Here is a 22118-nt window from a genome sequence, read left to right on the forward strand (position 1 = left end):
GCCACACTCAGTGTGGCCTACTATGACTCAGCATCTCCATTATATGGTGAGTACCAACTTTACTTTTCACAGTATTGTACTTCAGTAAAAATTATTCCATTCCATTGTGACAGGGTGTTACGGCAACAGTTTCAAAACCCGCAACTAGTGATTCTATAATCTGTGCTTCCTCCTGCTACCCTCATCAGTGTAAGTTGAGCATTTTTAAATCTATAGTGTGCTGAGAGAAATAAAAACAATAATATTTTTTTATTTTTATTATTATTTCTCTCCTTTCCGCTACTTACCCCCTCCCCCCTCCACATCTTCTCACCTATCCTCAATCTAAACTGCAACACTTCACTGTCTGCCACTCCCACCACACTATCCCTCCCCCTCCCCGCCCCAGCCTCCTCCTCCAGCCAGTCGCCACTCCCATCATGCACTGGTGCTGCTGCTCGCGGTGTAGTTTCAGTTGCCTGAGACTGCAGTCGTGTGGCCAAGTTGCGTTTGCGTGTGTGTGTGTGTGTGTGTGTGTGTGTGTGTGTGTGTGTGTGTGTGTGTGTGTGTGTCTACTGCTGACAAAAGCCTTAATGGCCGAAAGCTTTGATTGTGTGCATATTTTTATCGTGCCTATCACGGCTCAGCATCTCTGCTATATGGTGAGTAGCAACTTTCCTTCTCTCGTATTATTAGACATATACAGACATCTTAAATTGTGCCCAGGTTAAGCTGACCCAATATGGGTACTTATGTTACTTCTTGTTAAGCATGTCTCTTTAGAGGTACTTTAGTGATGAGGGAAACCATCTTGAAGCCCACCAAAAGGTCATCCTGGTCTGGTCGAAAGTTCTGAACCTGCTGGATTAGAAAGGCAGTATTTCGTACCTGGTGCATGCATGCACGCATTTGCCAACAGAGGGGCTAAGTATCACTGTCAGGTGTTTTACCAGCTCATACATTCATGTACCAATACGGCATCAATGGGAGGGAGTGGAGTCCGTCTGTTATGGAGTGTACATAATCCATGAAGTTTACAGGGGGCAGCAACTTGTGGACAAATGCTTTTCCTGTGTTACTTCAGAAAGCATTCTTGTGAAGTTGAATGGTCTTTCTTTTCACATGGTTGGTTGGATTATCATCTATTCACTTTCTTGCAGACGTCATCCTCTAGTGGGTTGTAATGGGAATTTTTTAAAATCTTCTTGTTGCGTATGTTCCTGATGTATTTCTGCATTTTCAGCTGTTTTGGATATTTGGTTTATAGTTGACAGTAGAAAAGGTTACACATATTTTTGATTGCATGACAAATTTTTACTTGCCAAAAAGATATATCACAGAATTTACATTAAATTTTGCTTGTAAAGTGGAATAAGATCCAGCACCGCATTCGAAATGTTGATTGTAGCTTTTGGCGAATCTGCTATGAGTAAGACAAGAGTTTATAATTGATATAAATGTTTCAAAGAGGGTTGAGAAGATGCTGAACCAAACAGTGAAAAGACCAGGAAATTAGTATAAATCATAAAAGTGAAGAATTAACAGAAGTGCATTCTGCCAAATTTCTAGGTCTGCACCTCGATAAGAATTAAAACTGGAACACACATATTGAGTACCTGTGCAGCAAACTGGGTAGCTTTGCATATGCCATGCATAAATTATCAAGTGCTGCAAACATGTCCAATCGCAAAGTAGCATATCTAAGTTACTTTGAATCAGTGATAAGATATGGCATTATTTTCTGCAGGAGCTTCAATAATATATCTCGTGCACTGAAGCTTCAGAAGAAAATCATCAGAAATATGTGGACTGCACAGCAAAGAGAATCATGTTGTCCATTATTACAGAAACTAAAAATTTTGACTGTCCCCTCTCTATACATATACGAGCTAATGATATTTTTACACAACAAACCAGAATTGTTCATTAAAAACCAATTTGATCATCCATAAAGTACAAGAAATAAAGATAATTTTATGCTTCCTGCCCATAGATTGAAATTATATGCTCAGACATGGGCATGGAAGTCTACAACAAACTTAAAGGCAAAAACATTCTAAACATGGAACTAGGGATACTAAAAAAGAAGTTACATGAAATTCTTATACACAAATGTTATTACTCGTTAGAAGAGTTCATGGAAGATGAACTGATAATTTGAGCAGAATCCAACCACAAATTAGCATTATATAGTGAAAAAAAAGTCCATTATCGAGAAAGATATTTACCTATGCTGGAAAATAAAAAAATATAGATACTGCTACATAGACTAAATATAGTTCTAAAAATTAATATTAGATTCTAGTTTTTTATTTTTGATGTGTCTCCTGTAGCATAATCACATGATTTGTAAGTGTATGTTATGAGACTAATAAATCACAATTCACAATTCTCAATGACCGCACTGGATGCCGTAGCACATCAGTTACTGATGACAATGTGGAAGAAGTAAAGAAAATGGTTCTTGAAAATCACTGAATCACCATCAGAGAAGTTGCTGATGATGTGGACATGTCCTTTGGCTCAAGCCAAGCAATTTTTTTGCACGTAGTGGCAAAGTTTGCTTCGAAATTGTTGAATTTCGGACAAAAACGACATCGCACAGGCACCACTCGGGAGTTACTGAATAAAGTCAGCAACGATCCAGACCACTATACAAGGTTATAACAGGTAACAAAACATGGGTACACGGGAATGACATCGAAACTGAGGCCCAATCATCCAAATGGAAACTATCTGAAGAGCCAAGACTGAAAAAAATTCAAGTTCGACCACATGTGACGGTTGTTCTCACTGTTTTCTTTGATTACAATGGGATAGTGCATCAGGAGTTTCTGCCTTATTGTCATACAGTCAATAAGGAATACTACGCGTAAGTTGTGTGTCGCCTGCATGAAGCAATCCAGAGAAAACAAGCAGAAATGTGGCGCAACTGCTTGTGGAAGTTGCATCACAATAATGCACTCGCTCACACCTCAATGCCTGACTGCAATTTCCTGGCAAACAATGAAACCGTTATTTGCCTCAGCCACCGTATTCACTGGACATGGTCCCCTGAAGCTCCTTTCTATTCCTGAGGCTGAAGAGAATGATGAAAGACTGTCGCTTTGCCACCACTGATTTGGGGGGGGGGGGGGGGGGGGGGAACGGGGGGGGGGGGGGGGGAGGGAAGGGGGGGGGGGGGAAGAGTGTGAGAGAGAGAGAGAGAGTTCCTGAAGGAGCTGAACATTACAAAAAGTGAGTTCTGGAAGCGCTTCCAAGACTGGAGAAAGTATTGGCACAATTGCATTATATCAAAGGGCAATGACTTTGAGGGAAACACAGTTGATGTTGATGAAAAATAAATATTCTTTAAGAAAAACAAAAATTCCCATTACTTTGTGATCACACCTCATATACGTCTACCATAAATCACAATATATTAGCGATCTGTATCACCCGCAACTGTAAAAATAAGTACAGGGCTATTACAAATGATTGAAGCGATTTCATAAATTCACTGTAGCTCCATTCATTGACGTATAGTCACGACACACTACAGATACGTAGAAAAACTCATAAAGTTTCGTTCGGCTGAAGCCGCACTTCAGGTTTCTGCCGCCAGAGCGCTCGAGAGCACAGTGAGACAAAATGGCGACAGGAGCCGAGAAAGCGTATGTCGTGCTTGAAATGCACTCACAGTCAGTCATAACAGTGCAACGACACTTCAGGACGAAGTTCAACAAAGATCCACCAACTGCTAACTCCATTCGGCGATGGTATGCGCAGTTTAAAGCTTCTGGATGCCTCTGTAAGGGGAAATCAACGGGTCGGCCTGCAGTGAGCGAAGAAACGGTTGAACGTGTGCAGGCAAGTTTCACGCGTAGCCCGCGGAAGTCGACGAATAAAGCAAGCAGGGAGCTAAACGTACCACAGCCGACGGTTTGGAAAATCTTACGGAAAAGGCTAAAGCAGAAGCCTTACCATTTACAATTGCTACAAGCCCTGACACCCGATGACAAAGTCAAACGCTTTAAATTTTCGGCGCGGTTGCAACAGCTAATGGAAGAGGATGCGTTCAGTGCGAAACTTGTTTTCAGTGATGAAGCAACATTTTTTCTTAATGGTGAAGTGAACAGACACAATGTGCGAATCTGGGTGGTAGAGAATCCTCACGCATTCGTGCAGCAAATTCGCAATTCAGCAAAAGTTAACGTGTTTTGTGCAATCTCACGGTTTAAAGTTTACGGCCCCTTTTTCTTCTGCGAAAAAAACTTTACAGGACATGTGTATCTGGACATGCTGGAAAATTGGCTCATGCCACAACTGGAGAACAACAGCGCCGAATTCATCTTTCAACAGGATGGTGCTCCACTGCACTTCCATCATGATCAGCAATTCATGTCACGGCCTCCACACTCTCCCGACTTAACCCCATGCGATTTCTTTCTGTGGGGTTATGTGAAAGATTCAGTGTTTAAACCTCCTCTGCCAAGAAACGTGCCAGAACTGCGAGCTCGCATCAATGATGCTTTCGAACTCATTGATGGGGACATGCTGCGCCGAGTGTGGGAGGAACTTGATTATCGGCTTGATGTCTGCCGAATCACTAAAGGGGCACATATCGAACATTTGTGAATGCGTAAAAAAACTTTTTGAGTTTTTGTATCGGTGTGCAAAGCATTGTGAAAATATCTCAAATAATAAAGTTATTGTAGAGCTGTGAAATCGCTTCAATCATTTGTAATAACCCTGTATAGAGAAGACACTGCAATTACAATATGGAAAAGTTGTTGCAAAACAGTTTACATCATTTAGTAGCTCGAATAGAGCAGAGCTCTCTTTCAGCACCAGCCTAAACCGCAAATGATGAAGTCACATGGTAAGAACTAGTAGCACACCACAGCAAGTCCACTCAAGCATTTACCTTCAAGAATGGCAACTGTGAATTATTCGTAAGGTAAAGGTGGCACACACGTGCAATGAGGTGCCAGATCGTGTACGGAGTGGAGCCCGACCCGTAACACTCCGACATATATTATCCATCTAATTGTAACTGAAATACAGGGTCGGCATTAATAAAACCAACAAACTGCAGGAACAGATTACTGACAGGAAATGGTGGAAACGAGGTCCTAAGAACATGTGTCCAGAAATGGATGGCATGTTTGCAATGAAAAAAATTCCTCCCAGAACACAGTACACAGCTGCATCGCATTCACAACACAATAGAAGCTCAAAGAGGCCTCTATGAGACTGCAGGTGGTGGTGGTAGTAGCAGTAGTATGGTATTCTGCCTTATGGCAGGTCTTGTCATGGGTTAAGCCTCTTCCACTTTTGTCTGTCCATAGCCAGTCTTTTCATTTCTGAGTATTTGCCTCCTTTGATATTGTCCAGCATTTGATATCTTCTTTTTCCTCTTCCGCTTTTTCCCTCCACCATTCCTTCCTTCAATAAACAGTCACTCCTCAAACAGTGTCCAATCCAGTTCTGTTTTTTCTTTCTGATGACTTTCAGCATGTTTCTTTCTTCTCCAACTCTTCTTAATACTTCTCCATTCCTTACTCAGTCTTCCCATTTCACTTTTTCCATTCTTCTCCATATCCACATCTCTAGTGCCTCCAACCTTTTTTTCATCTTCGTTCCTCAATGTCCAGGTCCCTGCACCATACAGTGCAACGCTCCAGATGTAACATTTGGCAAGTCTTTTCCTCAGATCTTTATTTAGTGGTCCACAAAGTAATTACTGTGAATCCTTCTTTTGTCATTGCAATTCTTTTCCTAATTTCTGTTGAGCAATACATACCATCCATTATTACACTTCCCAAGTAATTGAAGTTATTCACTTGCTCTATTTCCTCTCCCCCTATTTTCATACGGCATTTTCTCCCCTTTCCTCCAATTACCGTGCTTTTTGTTTTCTTCTCGTTAATCTTCGTTCGTAGGACTTGGAATGTTTTAACCCTTCTCCAGGAAGGGAAATTAGGAAACACCAAACGTGAAATGACAAGAAACAAATTGGATGTACTCGGAATGTGCGAGGTGAGATGGGGTGGTTGTGGAGAACTAGAAAGTGACGACTTCCGATTGTACTACTCAGGTGAAGATAAAAATGGAATGTATGGGGTTGGAATTTTGATAGGTAAAAGACTGAAGGACAAGGTTATCGAGGTTGAATATGTTAGTGGAAGAATAATAATGATGAGACTGAAAGGGAAAAAGAAAGACTTAGTTATCATCCAGGTCTATATTCCAACAAGTAATCATCCAGAATGTTATGAGATGATAGAAAACTTAGCAGAGAGAGAAAATAAATGCACGTATTGTTATAATGGGTGATTGGAATGCAGTAGTTGGCGAAGGACGAGAAGGAAAAGCTCTGGGAAAATTTGGACTGGGGGAAAGAAATGTGAGAGGGCAAAGATTGTTGGAAAACTGCAATGAAAATTTCATGGTAGTTGGAAATACTCTATTTGATAACCACAGAAGATGACAGTATACTTGAATATCTTGATTTGACAACAAAAGATATGAAACTGATTACATAATGATAAAACAAAGATACCAAAGTTGCCTAAAGAGTGTCAAAAGCTATCCAGGGGCAGATATTTATTCAGATCATATATCAGTAATAGCTGAGGTCCTAGTTAAATTGAAAAGAACCTGGAAATGACAGAAGAGAGAGCACATTAACTTTGAGAAACTGAAAGAGAAAGGCAACTGTGAAAAATTAGAGAGTGCATATTGTGAAATCATGATGAAAGGACAGGAAAACGGAATGCACAGAAGGAAGATGGGATCATTTTAAAAATGGGATCTAAAAGGCAGCTAAGGAAACTCTTGGAATCAAGGAGAGGAAAAAAGTAAAGAAAGACTGGGTAACACCAGATATGATAACAGGATGATTGCAGGAAATGGAAAACTGTAAACACAGAAGAAGGGAAGTGCAACAACAGGAGGTTAAATAATCAATTAAGAAGGGAGTCAGAAAAAGCAAGGGAGAAATGGCTGACAGAAAAGTGTGACAAGATAGAGAAGTTAGAGAAAGAAGGAAAATATTATTTTATGTACAAAGAAGCAATGGATTTGACATTCAGGGAAAAGAGAAACAACAATGGACTAAAGGAAGTAGTGGCAGCAGACGGTAAAATGGTGAGTGAACCCCAAGAAATAATGAGAAGAAGGGGAACAATATATACAATGGCTATACACTGCAGACAGCCGACCAAGTGAAGAAGACGTTGGGATAGAAGAAAAAGATCAAGTTGCAGATGATGACAAAGGAAATGCAATACTAACTAGTGAGATTGAACAATCTATGAAGGGCGGTAACAGGGATGTTGTTGTTGTTGTTGTGGTCTTCAGTCCTGAGACTGGTTTGATGCAGCTCTCCATGCTACTCTATCCTGTGCAAGCTTCTTCATCTCCCAGTACCTACTGCAGCCCACATCCTTCTGAATCTGCTTTGTGTATTCATCTCTTGGTCTCCCTCTACGACTTTTTACCCTCCATGCTGCCCTACAATACTAAATTGGTGATATCCATAATCATTATTTGGCTTACATCATGTTTGCTGGCCACTTGTCTGGAGGTTGTACTAGAGTTCACCTCAATAAAACCAGTCCTCCAATTCTGGTGAATTCACAGTCCACTGTCCCTCTGCACGTTTGTCTGTCTGAAAGGACCCACAATCATGGAAAAGCCGAAAAAGGGCTCGAAATGTTCTCTGATGCGGTGCGTGTCTGTGAGGATACTCGTTTCGGTACGGCCGTGCTGCCTCTCGGCAGTTTTCATCTGCTCAGATGTACACAAACACCATCTCAGCTTAATTCTGACATGAATACCAGACCATTCTGCTGCTTACAGCATGCTGGATCAATCACACAGCCCGCAACATACACGAAATACACAGCATGTGTTCAGAGAAATCGTCATTCATCAGCGCCATCTACTGTGGCAATGACACATTTCCGGACACGTGTTCATAAGACTTTCTTCCTCCACTTCCAGTGAGGAATCTGTCCTGCAGTTTGTCAGTTTTATTAATATTAACCCTGTATATTGCTCCAGATTGTAACAACAACAATGTAATGAGAAGAGACTGCTGGTTACCATTAAGATGACATGTTAAGTTGTAGACAGGCACTATGAAAACACACTTACACATTAACTTTCGGCCAAAGCTTTCGTCTGAAAAGGAAACACCCACACAATTATTCACACAAGCTAGTACACCTCAAACACACACACGATCATCATTATTGGGAGCTCAAACCGGAATGCAACCGTTACATACATTATGTGATCAAAAGTATCCGGATACCTGGCCCAAAATGACTTACAAGTTCATGGTGTCCTCCATCGGTAATGCTGGAATTCAATATGGTCTTGGCCCACCTTTAACCTTGATGACAGCTTCCATTCTTGTGGGTATACATTCAATCAAGTGCTGGAAGGTTTCTTGGGGAATGACAGCCCCTTCTTCTCGGAGTGCTGCACTGAGGGGAGGTATCGATGTTGGTCAGTGAGGCCTGGCACGAAGTCAGCATTCCAAAACATCACAAAGGTGTTCTATACGATTCAGCTCAGGACTCTGTGCATGCCAGTCCATTACAGGGATGTTATTGTCATGTAACCACTCCGCCACAGACCGTGCATTATGAACAGGTGCTCAACGGTGTTGAAAGATGCAATCGCCATCCCCGCATTGCTCTTCAACAGTGGGAAGCAAGAAGGTGCTTAAAACATTGATGTAGGCCTGTGCTGTGACAGTGCCACGCAAAACAACAAGGGGTGCAAGCCCCCTCCATGAAAACCACAACCACACCATAACACCACCACCTCTCAATTTTACTGTTGACACTACACACACTGGCAGACGACGTTTGCCAGGCATTCACCGTACCCACACCCTGCTATTGGACTGCCACATTGTGTACCATGATTTGTCACTCCACACAACATTTTTCCACTGTTCAATCGTGCAATGTTTATGCTCCTTACACCAAGTGAGGGATCGTTTGGCATTTACCGGCGTGATGTGTGGCTTATGAGCAGCCGCTCTACCATCGAATCAAAGTTTTCTCACCTTTTGCCTAACTTTAATAGTACTTGCAGTGGATCCTGATGCAGTTTTGAATTCCTGTGCGATGGTCTGGGTAGATGTCTGCCTATTACACATTATGATTCTCTTCAACTGTCGGCGGTCTCTGTCAGTCGACAGACAAGGTCAGCCTGTACACTTTTGTGGTGTACATGTCCCTTCACATTTCCACTTCACTATCACATCGGAAACAGTGGACGCAGGGAGGTCTAGGGGTGTAGAAATCTCACATACAGTTGTACGACACAAGTGATACCCAATCACATGACCACGTTTGAAGTCCACGAGTTCTGCAGAGCACCCCATTCTGCTCTCTCATGGTGTCTAATGACTATTGAGGACAGTGATATGGAGTACCTGGCAGTAGGTGGCAGCACAATGCACCTAATATGAAAAATGTATGATTTTGGGGGTGTCAGGATACTTTTGATCACATAGTGTAGAATAGAAGCAGCAATGTGAAGGGGGGCGGGGGCAGGGGGGGGGGGGGGGGCAGGGCAACGGGATGGCAGAGCACAGGTGGAGGGAGATAGAGGTACTGTCTGGCAGAGAATCAGGAGGCTATGGGGTAAGGAGGTGAGGAAGGGGAAATGGGGAGTGAAAAGGAAAGGAGCAGTGAAGGGGGAAGCAGCACACAAAGAGCCTGAGAGGTGAGAATAGGGAGGAAGTGACAGGACAGAGGGGGTGGAAACTGTAGGACTGATGATGTGGGGACAGTAGGTTGCCACAGGTTGAGGCCAGGACAATTTCAGTAGTGGAATATGTGTTCTAAGGTAACTTCCATCTGTGCAGTTCAGAAAAACTGGTGGTGGAGGGGAGAATCCAGGTAGCTGAGGTAGCACTTGCTTGGCTAATGTGTGTGTATGTGTGTGTGTGTGGGGGGGGGGGGGGGGGAGGAGAGGTGGGTGCACGTGCATGTTTGTTCTTTTTCTGACGAAGGCTTTGGCTGAAAAATCATGTGCAAGTGTCTTTTCATGGTGCCTGTCTGTAGCTTAATGTGTCATCTTCATGGTAAGTAACAATCTATCACTAAGTAGTGAACAGGCACACTTAAAAGCAGGCTATCGGAATAAGTCTTTCGTCAGATGAATGGATACAAGTGCATGAACACAAAACCACACATGCTTATGAGCACATGCACGTGCCAGTGCCCATGCTCATGCTCATGCTCATGTCCATGCACACATGTGCACATGCACATGGGTGCATGCGCACAGATGCATGCATGTAGATGCACATGGGTGCATGCGCACAGATGCATGCACGTGTGCGTGCACACAGATGCATGCCTCCGCGCGTGTGCACACACAGATGCATGCATCCGCACGCGCGCGCGCACACACACACACCCACCCACACACACACACACACACACACACACACACACACACACACACACACACACACACATTACTTAACACTGTTGTCTCAAGACACTGAGGCCCGGCTTGGGTTAAGCAGCAATCTCCACTGGGGTAGGCAGTAGGTGTATGGAAGAGGTGAGGGGGAAAGGTAGCAGGGCATAGGTGGAGGAAGATGCTGTAGTACTGCCTGAGGGAGTGTGCAGGACAGGGTGGTGGGCTGCGAGGTGCAGCACCGGGAGGCTGTGCTTTTGGGGGGGACGGGGGGGGAGGGGGACAGAAGCAGAGAAAGGACTACAGAAGTGCACTGAGCAGGGGAGAGGATGGAGCGAGATGGAGGACAGGGACTGACAGAGGTTTGCGACAGGGTGGTTGCAGGGACAAAAGATATATCGCAGGGACAGCTTCCCCCTGTGCATTTCAGCAAAGCTGGTGTCAGTGACAAGAACCCAAATAGCACACGCTGTGAAGCAGTTACCACAATCGAACACAACGTGTCGTGGGGCACACTCGGCAACTGGGTGGTCTGGCCACCGCTCGGCACATTTTGGCAGTGATCACCTGTGTGGACTGACAGCTCAGAATGCAGCACAGTGATTGGAGCAAAGTTGGTAGGCCACATTGCAGCTTTCAGGGGTGGCTCTGCCTTTGATGGAGTAGGAGATGCCTGTGAAAGGACTGGTCAGTGGTAATAGGAGGGAGTACAGTAACAGAAAGCTCAATCGTGTTAAAAATGAGCAGCGAGGCAAATTCTGAGCTTTAACTGAGGCATCCTGTTAACTCTTTTGCTGCTCCAGATGTGCTCTGTGCATACCGTGCCGAGCGAGACTGACGTCACTGCACTCCTCGCCAAATGCTGTGACCTGTGCTCGGAGATGGCATTCCAGCTGTGATGAAATACTTATTGTTCAATTTTAAGAAAAATCTTAGGTGAAAAAATTATATTTTTGCAAATCTTACAGTCTGATATCTTCTCTCGATCGAGGGCTGAATTTACTTTCTTATTTGTCGTAATTACTGCACTGCCTCAAACTAAGTAAAACACTGCACAAAATGTTAAAGAGCTTGCGAAGGTAAAAATGACCTGTGTAAACTTTGCTTACAGTTGCTCATACATTGCTGTGTGTGAAATGCAGATAAAATATCGAAATTTTGTTTAAAATTGAGAGCAACAAATCTCATTTCATTCTCGAGTTACTGGATTTTATATCCAGTGGATGGTCACATGTGAAATGCCCAATTGTGTGGTCATAACAATTGTCATATTTTATAAGCAGTTCAAGATTTTGAAATGAGTTTCTTCACGAATGATAGCCCATAGAGAGGGACATATGTTGTGTGACATATACTTTAAAATGTTTTTTTTTTTTTCGCCAAGGTATGGAAATAACTTATGTGTGGCAGTCAGAAGTCAGTGGAACGAGACTTGTTAACACCTCAACAGCACTTAAGGAAAACCCAGGGGCCAAATTTAAACACATCCTCATCATCTGGGTGCGGTGGAAAGTGAGGTGTTAACTCATCCACAGTAGTCGAAGGGTTAATCCGTCCTAGGTTTTCCATCACTTGATTGTAGTTACAGTCGCAACAACAGAGAATGAAAATGTGTATACAGTCAAAAAGTTGTATAAATTATCACAGCTACAGCCGTGTGACTCAGTTTGACTCAGTATGTCTCTGGTCGAGCTCAGTGTTTGTCTCAGTGCTGACTTTGTTAACAGCCAAGCTGTCTGTTATTTAAAACCTTTTGGATTTTTGTGCAGGTCAGGTACTTTTATGTCTGATACAAGAAACAGAAAATTGTAACCAGGCTCTGCCACATTACTTCTGCTTCATGGAGCCACAACCAGTTTATTTATGATGGAAATGACATAAGTTCTGGAGTCATTGTTTCTAACATTGCTACTTCCATTGATAATGTACAATGATATTATTAGCACACTTGCTAAAAAAATCACCTTCTTGAATAAAATTTGTTTGTTAAAGTAACCAATTTTATATATTTAAAAACAAAGATGAGGTGACTTACCGAACGAAAGCGCTGGCAGGTCGATAGACACACAAACAAACACAAACATACACACAAAATTCAAGCTTTCGCAACAAACTGTTGCCTCATCAGGAAAGAGGGAAGGAGAGGGAAAGACGAAAGGATGTCAGTTTTAAGGGAGAGGGTAAGGAGTCATTCCAATCCCGGGAGCGGAAAGACTTACCTTAGGGGGAAAAAAGGACGGGTATACACTCGCACACACACATATATCCATCCACACATATACAGACACAAGCAGACATATTCAAAGGCAAAGAGTTTGGGCAGAGATGTCAGTCGAGGCAGAAGTGCAGAGGCAAAGATGATGTTGAATGACAGGTGAGGTATGAGTGGCGGCAACTTGAAATTAGCGGAGATTGAGGCCTGGTGGATAACGGGAAGACATGTCTGCTTGTGTCTGTATGTGTGGATGGATATGTGTGTGTGTGTGTGTGTGTGCGAGTGTATACCTTTCCTTTTTTCCCCCTAAGGGAAGTCTTTCCGCTCCCGGGATTGGAATGACTCCTTACCCTCTCCCTTAAAACTCACATCCTTTCGTCTTTCCCTCTCCTTCCCTCTTTCCTGATGAGGCAACAATTTGTTGCGAAAGCTTGAATTTTGTGTGTATGTTTGTATTTGTTTGTGTGTCTATCGACCTGCCAGCGCTTTCGTTCGGTAAGTCACCTCATCTTTGTTTTTATATATATTTTTTCCCACGTGGAATGTTTCCCTCTATTATATTGAAATCAATTTTATATATTATTTAATTGGATCGATAAAAAATCTACTCACCAAGTGGCGGCATAACACACACATAAAAGACTGTTGTGATTGGCAAGATTTTGGAGCCAGTGGGCCCTTCTTCAGGCAGAAGGTTTGAAGGGGAAGGAAGAAGGGTGAAGGGAAAGAACTGGCAAGGTCTAGAAAAAGGGGTAGATTTTGGGATAATTGTATGTAACAGGTGGGAAGGGGGTGGTGAAAAATAGACGGGAAAGACAATAAAAGATGAAGAAAACTCAAATGGAGTGAAGCAGAGATTAGTTACAGTGAAGAAAGCTGAGACAGAAGAAATTAACATAAATTAAGGCCAGGTGGGTGGCAAGAACAAAGTACATGTTGTAGTGCTAGTTCCCACCTGCTGAGTTCTGAGAAACTGGTGTCTGGGGGAAGAATCCAGATGGCGCATGTGGTGAAACAGGTGCTGAAGTCACAAATGTTATGTTGCAGAGCATGCTCTGCAACGGGATACTGTGAGTTACCAGTATCTACCCCTTTTCCTAGACCTCTCCAGTCCTTTTCCTTCATACTTCTTCCTTCCCCTTCAACCCTTCTGCCTGAAGAAGGAGCCACTGGCTCGAAAAGCTTGCCAATCACAACAATCTTTTATGTGTGTTCTGCCACCACTTGGCGAGTCGATTTTTTATCCATCCAATTAAATAATTTTATCAGTAATTGGTTGTTTTCATTGTTATAATTTTCTATATTATATGATGGAGTAATAATTTGTCAGAAAATGCATGTCTTCAAGACTCTCAATGCAATGGAATTCACAATAATTGTGTAACAACAACAGCAATGAAACTTACCTTCCACAGGCTGATGATGTCAGTATTCATGTCCAAGAGAACTTTTCCATCCTTGTCTCTTGGGAAAGTATCACCACCCACATCCTGGAAGCCCACAGGTTGGTGTATCAGGTACAAGTCGACGTAATTCAACTGCAGAGCTTCCAGAGATTTTTTTAGGTACTTTTCAACAGACTCTGCACGGTTTGCAATAGCTGGAAGCTGAAAGACAACAAGGATCATACAGTTAATCCCTCATCATCATTAACATCTTTGATAAGGAACAAAATATGTGCAATTATTCAGTTGGTGGATAAGTTCATAGCATTTTTGTTTGCATGTTGCTATTCTGGTAGCTGTGGGTTTATTTATCGATTTCATTTTTTAATTTGTAGTTCACTGTTGCTATTGGTGTTTACATATTGTGATTTTGTCATTTGGAGATAGTGAGTGGAGTTGTGGACACTACAAAATGGAGAACTGAGTGGAGAAATCAGAACTTTTCCGACATATTATTCTGTTTGAGTTCAATAGAGGGGTGATAGCAGCAGAGGCAGCCATAAACATCTTATGCCATGTATGAGGATAATGCCATTGGGAAGAGCATGGCAAGAAAATGTTTTTCTCATCTTAATGATGATTGTTTTGACATTAGTGACTCTCCACATTCAGGAAGACCTTCGTTGTTTGATGAACATCATTTAAACACATTAACCTACAATGATCCACGTCATTGTATTTGAGAACTGGCACATGTGATGAACTGTGATCACTCCTCCATTTTGTGACATTTGCATGCAAAGGGGAAGGTTCAATAATCAGTTGTATGGGTATTGTGTGCTATAAGCCAAAATCACAAAAACCAGTGAGTGGTCATACGTGCATCAATTGGCTCTTGAACAAACCCGATCATTCCAACCCTGTATCATTACTGTGATGAGAAATGGTGTCTTTATGCTACCATAAGGAAAAGAAACGAATCATTGAGCCCAAACAGAGCAGCAACTCCTTGTACCAAGATTAGCATGCATTCAAAAAAGATAATGTTGTGCACCTGATGGAACAACGATGGTGTGGTGTACTATGAACTGCTTCCTTGTGGTGTACCCTTCGCGGCTGGCAATTATTGTCAACAACTGAGGTGCCTTGTAGACATAATCCAAGAAGAACAACCAGGAAGACTGCAAGAGGTGATGCTACTCCACGAAAATGCCTGCCCTCATTCTGCTAGACTGGGAGTCATTCCGTACCCATCTTAATCACCCGGTCTTGTGGCCTCAGATTTTCAACTTTTCCACTCTCTATTGAGCAACCTTCAAGGAACTTCCTTTCCAGATGAAAATGTGCCCAAAACATGGCTTGATGAGTTCTTCATCTCAAAACCATGTGATTTCTACAGTTGTGGAATCAAAAAGTTATCCCAGCATTGGCAGACTGTTGTAAATAGTGAAGAAGGACATATTATTTACTACTAAAGTCTCTGTTATGTGTATCTGTTGTGATTATTAAACTTATGGAAAAACTCTAAGAATTAGTGCACCAACCCAGTACATAGACAGGCTTAAGTACTGGCAGATTGCTTCATAAGAATTCCAAGAAATTACTCATTGCATTTCTTTTTTGTGACATATTCCCTGTCGGCCTTTATCCCAGGGTCTTCAGCTGACAATTGTTTAATGATATTTTTATGTTTTGCCAGCACGAGCAGCTAGTACTCTTAAGGACACATCTGAATTGCATGTGGCAGAATATATTTGAACCCACAGCCAGAGATTGTACACCCTTGTCATGCAAACATCTGAAAGCCTTTTCCTGGTCATTATTGCTTTGGTCCTCCCCATGTTACTTGCAATGGTCATTCACAGCAGCACATGAATGCAGGTCAATTTCCCCTTTCTGTCATGTGACTGAATTTCAGTGGCTTCCCCAACTGTGTGTTTTTATAGGGTGCTCCGTCTCAACAAATGCATGTTGTACCACAGCCAATATCTCCTCCTGTCAATATCTCCTCCTGCCCACCCTGCAATAGAATTTATGTTTGATGATGCTGGTATTGATAGATTGTCCAGTTATTTCAACATAAAACTTTTTCCCATGTACAATGCAATCAGTATACTCCTGACATTACAACTGGAACCCTCTTCAGAATGAGATTTTCACTCTGCAGCGGAGTATGCCCTGATACGAAACTACCTGGCAGATTAAAACTGTGTGTCGGACCGAGACTCGAACTCGGGACCTCTGCCTTTCGTGGGCAAGTACTCTACCAACTGAGCTACCCAAGCACAACACACACCCCCTCCTCACAGCTTTACTTTTGCCAGTACCTCATCTCCTACCTTCCAAACTTTACAGGAGCTCTCCTGCGAACCTTGCAGAACTAGCACTCCTGAAAGAAAAGATATTGCTGAGACATGGCTTAGCCACTGCCTGGGGGATGTTTCTAGAATGAAATTTTCACTCTACAGCGGAGTGTGCGCTGATATGAAACTTCCTGGCAGATTAAAACTGTGTGCCAGACTGAGACTCAAACTCGGGACCTTTGCCTTTCGCGGCCAAGTGCTCTACCGGCTGAGCTACCCAAGCACGACTCACGCCCCGTCCTCACAGCTTTACTTCTCCCAGTACCTCGTCTCCTATCTTCCCAGTGCTCCACCCCGTGAAAGGCAAAGGTCCCGAGCTCCAGTCTCGGCCCGGCACACAGTTTTAATCTGCCTGGAACCCTTTTGTCCTTTGCTCATCTGTCGGACCAAGACTCGAACTCGGGACCTCTGCCTTTCGTGGGAAGTGCTCTACCAACTGAGCTACCCAAGCACGATTCACACAGAAGTAAAGCTGTGAGGAGGGGGTGTGAGTCGTACTTGCGTAGCTCAATTGGTAGAGCACTTGCCCGTGAAAGGCAAAGGTCCCAAGTTCGAGTCTCGGTCCGGCACACAGTTTTAATCTGCCTGGAACCCTTTTGTCCTTTGCTCATCTGAGACACTTTTTTTTGTCATCTTGGTTAGTTCTATATAGTCTTTAAATTGTCTGGGCATATACAGCTGATTTTGTCTGTCACCCTGGGGACGAATGGCAGGAAGGACTTATCCAACATTTCATTTCGCAGGGTGTTAGGTTTCATGACACTTTTTGTGTCAATGCAGAGGTACTCATTGTTCCTTAGAATTCACTCCAGTTGTCGCATCTTGAATTTGAGGTTCTGTGGTTCACATATTCATCTTGCACATGTAATACTATATGAATCACACCTCTTTTCTGAAGCCGCTGAAATTTATGAACATGACAATAGTTTTAACAATAAAGAAGTGGATGACTGTCGTAAATACTAATGGAGGAGCTACAGTGGCAGTTAATAGGAAAATGCTCCTCCCCCCCCCCCCCTCCCCCAGGGGATATTTGTGTGTACAGCAAATATAACCTCCAGCTGTGGGCTCAACTCTGGTCCATCACCTTCAATGGAGAGTGAATCTTCATGAATGCCTACCACTCTTGCTGGTGCAAGGTCAGGAAAATCATTAAATAAATCTCAACTGAAGCTTCCAAGATGAAAGCCAATAGGCAATATGTCAACATGTGGCTACAAAAACCTCATAAATTTTGTCTCCATTTTTAGGGTTCTGAACATCAATCAGTGAAAATGGAACCCTTATAGGATCACTTTGTTGCCTGTCAATATATCTTTTCCTCAAGAACAGGGAGAGGCATCAAACTGAAATTCGTGTCAAATATTAAGATCCACGATCCCTTGGCAGTGTAAAAAATTTAAGCTTCTAAGTCAATGTAATCAAAAGATGTGACCATTTATGTCAAATGTTTTGATACTCAAACTCTCACCCATCAAAACATATAGGATACTTCCTGTTGCCCTAGAGTTATGAAATTTGGCAAAAAGCAATGTTTCTCAGTAGTAATAACTAAAAAAATCAAAAGCTGTTAATTTGTAACCAATCACAAAAAAATATTTTATGCCATCTGTCATCTGTAGGTTAGGAACTCTTTTCTCAAAAACTGGTAGAGGTATCACATTGAAATTTATTTCAAATACTAAAATCCACGGTCCTGTGGCAGTGTAAAAGAATTTAAGTTTCTAAATAAATGAAGCCAAAAGATGCAGCCATTTGTGTTGCATATTTGGATACTTGCAAACTCACTCATCAAAACCTGTAGATGATCTATCTATATACATAATTAACTTTATATAGAATCTTCAGAGAGCAATGCCTACTCCCACTTATCCAGCTATTTACTCATGTCTACTCTTCTAAGTCAACTGGCAGAATTTGTTTTCAAATGATCACTATTTGTCATCTGTTCTAAACTGACACTTTATATGCTCTATTTACTATTTATAAAAAAAAATAAACATTTTTTAGTGATTCAGTGCCTCGTTTGGAGTGCTGTTGCCGATTGTATAAAAAAAAAAGCTTTTTGTGTGTATAGTCTTTCCTATTCACCTCAATCCCTGGAATTCTTCCCTTTACTCCCTTCTGGTCATCAAATACCCTTAATGGGTTTCGACACAGAAATAAGTTAAATATAGGACTATAAAACTCTTTCTTATGCTTATCCTATACAAAAAATGCTTGAGATGGCAGAAAGATGTGTAACTGCAGGGAAAACTTAGTCTCTCTTGAAAGCTCTGCTAGAGTACAACAGAATGGAAATCTTAGGTATATGGGTATAGCCATAACAAATTATATATCTGGGGAACTATAGTCACAGCAGAAGAAACACAGATGCACCACTACAAGCTGGAATACAAATTTCAAAGTGTGGAGAGGAATCTACGCACAATAGCTAATTATAAGTGACCAAAATGGGTGCTATAAGGGGCAGTCAAATGAAAACCAAAAACCTGTCACAAAGGGACCATAGAACGGTTCCATTCAAGTTCGAAAGAATGATAGCATTCTGACAGCCTGAGAGCACATGGCAATGTCTACAGTGGAAACATCTCACATCTCCCCCAACAAAGAAATCCACAGCTGTTCACATAAGTCTGCTAAGGTCACATGAACCTTCTTCGTTGACTGGAGGGGTCCTGCGCTTGTCAAGTTCCTCAAGTGCACAATCATTGCCCAGTGCTGCAACAACATTTTGCAGAAAATGTGATGTGCCACAAAGTCAAAACACCCAGGAAAGTGGTCAGATTGAATCATCCTGTTGTGCAATAACACATGCCACCACACTGCCAATTGGACGAATGCTACACTTAAGCGATTTGGTCGGGAAACACTGCAATATCCTCCACAGAGCCCATATCTATCGCTTCTTTACTGACGTGAAGAAAGACGAGTGGATGTTGGTTTCAGTCAGACAGGTCTTGTCTTCCAGTCGATTACATATCTTAACACATGTGGGGATTACTTTCAAATGGAACCTTTTCATGCTGCTGTTGTGGCAGGTGTTAGGTTTTCATTTGACTGCCCCTCATAGGTGACCATCTGTGGGATAGGTGACTGCAGCTGTGTTTTGCAAGTGTAAAATTCCAGAAAAAACTGAAGCTGTTCCTTACCTATATAAGTGATTTGGGAGACACTCTGAGCATCCGTCTTAGGTTGTTTGCAGATGACACTGTCATTTATCGACTAGTAAAGTCATCAGAAGATCAAAACAAATTGCAAAATGATTCAGAAAAGATATCTGTATGGTGTGAAAATTGACAATTGACCCCAAATAATGAAAAGTGTGAGGTCATCCACATGAGTGCTAAAAGGAATACTTTAAACTTCGGTTGCACGATAAATCAGTCAAATCTAAAGGCCATAAATTCAACTAAATACCTAGGAATTACAATTACAAACAACTTAAATTGGAAGGAATGCACAGAAAATGTTGTGAGGAAGGCTAACCAAAGACTGTGTTTCATTGGCAGGACACTTAGAAAATGTAACAGATCTACTAAAGAGACTGCCTACACTACGATTGTCCATCCTCTTTTAGAATACTTCTGCGCAATGAGGGATCCTTACCAGATGGGATCGATGAAGTACATCGAGAAAGCTCAAAGAAGGGCAGCACATTTTGTATTATTGTGAAATAGGGGAGAGAGTGTCACTGAAATGGTACAGGATTTGGGATGGACATTATTAAAACAAAGGCGTTTTTCGCTGCGAAGGAATCTTCTCATGAAATTCCAATCACCATCTTTCTCCTTTGAATGCGAAAGTATTTTGTTGATGCTGACTTACATAGGGAGAAATGATCACTATGATGAAATAAGGGAAATTAAAGCTCATACAGAAAGATACAAGTGTTCCTTTTTATCTGCACGCTGTACAAGATTGAAATAATAGAGAATTGTGAAGGTGGTTTGATTAACCCTCTGCCAGGCACTTACATGTAATTTGTGGAGTATTGATGTAGATGTAGGAATATTATAAATCTTTGGACCTTGGCTATATATTTATGAAAAGTATAAAAAGTACATTACAGAAACTTACTTAGTTTAGCAGGTAGTTAGTAACTTATTTGGAACTGATGACTGAAATTTATCCTGAAAAAATAGTTCAATTGCTGAAAATTACTGCCATGAATAAAATAACAGATTCATTATCTTGTTGAAACATTAGACTTTTGTCCCTTAGATCCTCATACAATCAAATCAGTTCTGTCTCTAAAATCTCAATCTCCATGTTAGAGTTCATTCTAGTCACCCAAGTAATGCGTGACTTACCTTTAGCACAGATGGCTGCCCAAATCATAACACTTCCACCATCAAAACTTCTGCTCATTTTTACTTGTTGCTCTGTTCTCAGATCATGCCAGTAATACTGAAACCCATCCGGCCCATCTAAATTACACTTCTTCTCATCAATGAAGATCACTTTATCCTATCCTGAAGTCCATGACACGTGTCTTTCAGCAAACTCCAATCTACTCTGTTTACTTTTGGGGGTTAGAGTAGGTTTCTGCAGTTGCTTCTTGAATGCAAAATGTTTATCATTTGAGGAAATTTGTCATATACATCTGGGAGATACTGGTAACTGTAAATCAGCAACAAGTTGAGAAGAATAATGGTTTGCGGCCACTTTTTTTTGCAAAAGTAACCCTGAAATAATTTTCTGCTGTGTTCATATTTTCCATTCTGTCCATATCGAGTGCCCAATCTAATGAAATTATCAATCACTGTACTTGAACAGCACAACCGCTTGGTGGTTTGTCGATTACAGAGAACCATTTCCTTGTACACACCAATTTTTGACTTTTGGTCATATAATAACTGTTTTCTGTGTGGCATTGTCACAACCATGGTTTATGTGCACAACACACACTGTCATTATTGGTGTCTTTTTCCTATCTGAGTAAAGGCCTGTACGCATGCACTAACACCACACAGAGCTTCCTCCCTCTATACCAAGTTCCACCCTCTACCACGTGGTCCATTGACATCTTGTTATATACTGTACGACTGACATCAAATGTTGTACCATTTGACTGCATTTTTTTGGTATACTGGAACTCATACTATTGTATGTACACTGGGCACACCTATTTCAACTGACAATGTTAATTTTTGCACAAATATCCATACCTTTATACATTTTTCTACTAGCGTATGTTCTGTGTATCAGAAGACATTACTAGGCATCAACTTTCACATTAAACAACATAATCGTGTTTACCTTCAGTGTGTATCCACTAGCAAGTACAAGTCAAGCATTCTGCTCTTCTCTGCAACGAAATCCCAGAAAATGCACACTGCTGGACTGACCAATGAAACGTTATGTCAGCTACTGGTGAATTACTATATGATCACAAATCAGTAATTTCTAACAGTGACAATGAAAATGAAATGATGGCACGACATAATGCTACAGTCAACACCAGCAGACACCAAGGACATTGCAAAAAGTATAAAGAGTTTGAAAATGTTTGTGCACATGAAGCTACTATGTTGACTACTCACCTTAGTTACAATAAAAAGGTCTTCACGTTTCAGTTTCCCCGAGTCAAACCATTTTTTTAGAGCTTGCCCTATTTCTGCTTCATTTCCATACAGATAAGCTGCATCAATGTGTCTGTAGCCAGTTTCCAAGGCAACATCAATAGCACGCCCAACTTCACCTTTAGAAGCCTGTAAAAGCATATCGGATTCAACG

At 41.8% G+C, this 22118-nt stretch overlaps 1 protein-coding gene across 7 annotated transcripts in view; it reads right to left on the minus strand.

Moving 5' to 3' along the window:
* The window catches only part of LOC126428309 (1,5-anhydro-D-fructose reductase-like), a 107560-nt gene that overhangs the window by 47395 nt on the left and 38047 nt on the right, over positions 1-22118 (minus strand). For all 7 annotated transcript variants that reach the window (XM_050090240.1, XM_050090236.1, XM_050090241.1 and 4 more), the window contains exons 3-4: positions 21926-22093; positions 14038-14238 (exon numbers count right to left, since the gene is read on the minus strand). In XM_050090240.1, coding sequence (XP_049946197.1) covers positions 14038-14238; positions 21926-22093 — 369 coding nt within the window. The remainder of the gene's footprint in view (positions 1-14037; positions 14239-21925; positions 22094-22118) is intronic.

This window comes from Schistocerca serialis, chromosome 12, assembly GCF_023864345.2.
Source record: "Schistocerca serialis cubense isolate TAMUIC-IGC-003099 chromosome 12, iqSchSeri2.2, whole genome shotgun sequence".
In the NCBI taxonomy this organism is placed as follows: Eukaryota; Metazoa; Arthropoda; class Insecta; order Orthoptera; family Acrididae; genus Schistocerca; species Schistocerca serialis.